Source organism: Ixodes scapularis, unplaced genomic scaffold, assembly GCF_016920785.2.
Source record: "Ixodes scapularis isolate PalLabHiFi unplaced genomic scaffold, ASM1692078v2 PGA_scaffold0__279_contigs__length_252992795, whole genome shotgun sequence".
NCBI classification, from domain to species: Eukaryota; Metazoa; Arthropoda; class Arachnida; order Ixodida; family Ixodidae; genus Ixodes; species Ixodes scapularis.
In genome coordinates, this window is record NW_024609835.1 from 52,374,318 (window position 1) to 52,378,510 (window position 4,193).

At 42.6% G+C, this 4,193-nt stretch overlaps 1 protein-coding gene across 1 annotated transcript; it reads right to left on the reverse strand.

Annotated features, from left to right (window-relative positions):
- LOC8040140 (acetylcholinesterase-1-like) lies at positions 1 to 2,541 on the reverse strand. The gene is made up of 2 exons (XM_040221386.1): positions 1,031 to 2,541; positions 1 to 163 (listed from the first exon to the last, which is right to left on the reverse strand). Exons 1-2 carry the CDS (start codon positions 2,539 to 2,541, stop codon positions 1 to 3), a joined length of 1,674 nt encoding a protein of 557 aa, XP_040077320.1.
- Between the last annotated feature and the right edge of the window lie 1,652 nt (positions 2,542 to 4,193).

The window sequence follows — 4,193 nt, forward strand, 5'->3', positions numbered from 1 at the left end:
TCAGGGTGCCATCCTTAGGTTGAGGATGCGCGAACGCCAGAACTCGCACCTCTCCTCGGACAGTGGTGATTTGATGTGAGATTTGGGAACATTGAGTTCAGCGTAACTAGGGTCGGAGGCTTTGAATTCGGGCCAAGTTTTTCCATTCACCTCGGGGACTTCACTGAAACGTAAAAAAAACAAACAAAAAAACATCATTAGGCACGCTGATAAAAAAAAAAACACATTAAATGTACGTTGACTCTGAAATGATGTCTAAATAGTTCACAAGAGAAGTGCGATAAAAAAATGCTCCTATATTAATATCAATCCAGGCATCCACTTCCCCTAAACTTTCAGTACAATAGAAGCATATGGTTGAGAGACGGGCACAATAACGGGAATTTTCGCAGGAATCGTTTTATCTCAGACAATCGAGTTTATCGCATACGTTAAGGAAATTACCGTCACAATAGCATAAGAAAATAATCGTCATTCCTGTCGGACGTAAATGCATAAAGTACCGGATTTGCAGCAAATTTTCTTCCAAATTCACAAACACTGTGATACCTGGTCATATTAATTAATATTTGATTTATATCTAAGCTCTCTTTTTATTTAAGGCAGATAAAACGTGCAAACGAAATTATATAATATGAAATAAAAATTAATCTCCTTGTTGCGACCGCAATTTAGACATTTGTTTTTGTCAAAATTATAATCTAAATGGTCGGTAGTATACTATGGATGCGCAACTTGTAATAAATAATATGCCGCTTTGCGTTTTAATATCTATTGCTGAATATTAACCCAAGAAGCCTCTTTATTGTATTACCCCACTTTGCACTTGGTAGATTATTTAACTTACAAAAAAATCAAATTTACAAATGTATTTATGTTACTTACTAAACACGTTACGAAATATATGGCGTTCCTCTCGTTTTTTTGTATAGATTCTTATTTTTTGCACAACTAAGACTGTAATGATCAACATTAATCTACACCGCTGACAACAATACAAATTGTTTCTTAACTCAATTTGTATACGTACCCGGTCTTGGCAAAATGCGTCCATGTGTACATGACAAATAGAGTGAAGTCTCTTTCCTCTTGCGTGATGTTGAACATGTCGTTGTTTAACGTGTATCCGAACACAAATGGGATTTCTTCGAAGTGAGCCACCCCGGCCCACTCGGCGTTCCAGGAGTAGCTGGGTCGGTGGGCGAACTCGTAGAAGTGGACGCTGTTGTTCCTCTTGGCGTAGTCCTCAGCGAAGTACATCAGGGGGCACAAGAACGCGAAGTCACCCATCGCGGTCGAAGCGCGCCCGAGGAAGCTTTTTGGGTCATTGCTCGTATTTTCTAGATAGAAGTCTCGAATCTCCTGAACCTTCGGTTGATGCAAGAACCTAAATAACAACATAAAGTAAACCTCCAGAGACCCTTTCTGGATATTGTGAATGTTCATAAAGTCCATCACGGTTGACAAGTAATACTCTATAAAAACGCTGCCCTCGTCCTTAACAGAGCCTATGAGTAGATCAGCGTCATTGGCAAAACCCTTTCTAATGGCCTTGGATATCTCTTCTGGCACCAACTCGTCTCCGTGACCTGGGTGGTACGTAAGCTGAACCCTGCCGCTTCTGGTTTCCAACGCTGACAGAATCTCCGTGGCGTTCTTCTCTTGGAGGCACTTAAGGACTGACTCAAAGTTGACAGTGACTTCCATTCCGCGTTTGGCGCAGTTAAGCTTCACCGCGGCCCGCGTGAACCGGTCCGTGTCGTCGAGCACACTGTTCCCTACAGTCCAGTACGGACTGCCGCTCTGCATGATGACGCGTTTGAAGAGCCCCTTGCTTAGTGGCGACGCGAGGTGGTAGCCGATGGAAATGGCCCCGGCGCTCTGTCCGAACAAAGTAACTTGCTCTTCGTCACCTCCGAAGTAACGTATGTTGTCTCTGACCCACCGCATGGCAAGGTTCTGGTCGTAGAGGCCTTGATTTCCGGGAGAATTTGCTGTACCCGCGTTCATGAAGCCGAAGGGTCCCAGGCGATAGTTGGCAGTCACGACCACGACGTCGCCCAAGGCAGCCAAATTGGAGCCGTCGTAAAAATACCAGTTCGAGCTTCCAAAGAAGAAGGCCCCGCCATGGAAGAAAAGCATAACGGCCTTTGGTCCCTCGGTCACGCCCGTTGAGTTTGGCGACGGTGCCCATACGTTGAGGTAGAGGCAGTCTTCGCTTCGTTCTTCGCCGGTGATGTTGATGACCTTGTTGAAGTATACGGATGGCTGGATGCACGACGGGGGTAGAAACAGGGCCCTAAACTCTCGAAACCAGGGCTTGGCGGGTACTGGCGGTTTAAATCGAAGAGCCCCCACAGGAGGCTCTGCGAAAGGAACCCCGAGGAATGCGTCGATGCTGAGTCCGAACACATCTTGCCGGTAACCCCGAACAAGGCCGGATTTGGTCTTCACTAGAGGGTCGTACTTGGTGATTTTGTAGGCTGTAGACGCTGCAGCACAACAGAGCACCAAGACACTGGCGACATGCCTGCTGCGCATCATGAAGGCTCTCGGTTATTCTGTGAAGGAAAGAAAAAAAAAACGCACTTTCTCGATGGTTGTGAGGTATTTAAAAGACGAAAATTGGCCAGTAATTCTGTGATGAAAGAACTATATATTATCTCAGTTCATTTGAAAGTGCATTATTTCTTGTATCCAATATTGATGTCTATACAGGACGTCCAGATTTCTGAAGAATAGCCATACGCACGTCCAGTAGTGGTATTAGTATTGATTTTCAAAAACACGAGCACACATTGGGTCATGTACAATAGACGGAGGTAATTAAGGAATAACTAAATGAATATATCGCTGCTACGAGGAGAATTCGAGTACTTAGTTATGAAAAGTGTTAAGGAACAACTAAGCACACACGCTTCTTAAGGCTTCATTTTGAGGACACCCGCCGGCAATATGACGGTGAACACCCTACCTGGTTTCTTGCCTGCTTTACGGCTCCCGAAAGCTATATTAACTCTCAACGTCTCAAATGGTACGTGACTTGGGGTCTAAACGTTGCGTTCTAGCCCTCTTCTGAAACAGAGATTGTTCCAAAACTTGCAGGAGCGTCAAAAACAAGAAGAGGGCTGGTCGCCTTCGTATCGCTCACGGGTGTACAGTTTATGGCGATTCTTGGTTACGTGAATACGTATATACATAAGTATATATTCAGTTTCTTAGAGTTATAAAAAAAAGGAAGCAGCTTTGATAGTTCCACCCCTCGCGTCTTGAACTCAAAGGAGGCAGTAAACATCTGCCTTATCTTATTTCTGCGATGTAGAACTGAGCAGATAAAAAACAAAAACCTATAGACTATAGTGCGGAATCTCCGATAAATTGAATAGTAAATGACGATGCCACTGCATTTAATACAACTTTGAAATGACGCGCCTGAGAATTCTATATAATCATAATTTCACAATTTGAAATTACGATAAACGATTGAATGGTCACCATCTGTGCATAAACAAGCTATGGCTGATTTGGTTATAGTTTGACTTTTGTCGAATAATCCGTAGACGGGAAAGGGTGCTCTAATTCATAGAACCTCTTGGAGCGGTTACAGAAAATCGAAGATTTAAAAGTAACTTATGTCAGGTCTTAGGGATATAATAAGAGTGGTGTGATGATGACAATGAGACGCATTGAATGCCCCATAAATCTAAAATTTAGCACCGCTTGGCATACGGTTCATCTGCATTTCTCAAAGGTTAGCTCATAGCTGTAGTGATGCCGAAGTCAATAAAAGAAGTAACTGGAAAGATGGTAATATTTTATTTTATTTTCCCAGCTACAAAGCCTGATGTGACACTACTAAACCATGAATGCAAGAGAAGTCAGTCTATGATATTATGTTTGGTAGGATCACTTTTTTTTTAGATTCTTACAGTTTTGTGACGGTTCCCTGCTTTCTGACGTTGACCTGCTTTTAAGAATATTTTGTATTCAAAACTAAAATTCAGCAGGGGGCAGAGAACGTCATCTTCAGTCATTAGTAGCTTTATACAGAAACATCTAATGGCTTCACCGGTTTTTAAATTTCAAATTTTACACGGAGTACATTAGTAGCATAAATTCATAAGACACCGAGCAGAGAAACTTTCCGGAGCGCTTTATATTTGTTCTAAGCATAGAATGACAAAAATAATATT

Excerpts from the sequence above, each read along its gene's own strand:
- LOC8040140 (XM_040221386.1), bottom strand. The coding sequence starts at position 2,541 with ATGCGCAGCAGGCATGTCGCCAGTGTCTTGGTGCTCTGTTGTGCTGCA. Across the intron at positions 164-1,030 it reads ACGCATTTTGCCAAGACCGG|TGAAGTCCCCGAGGTGAATG; the intron begins GTACGTATACAA and ends TTTACGTTTCAG.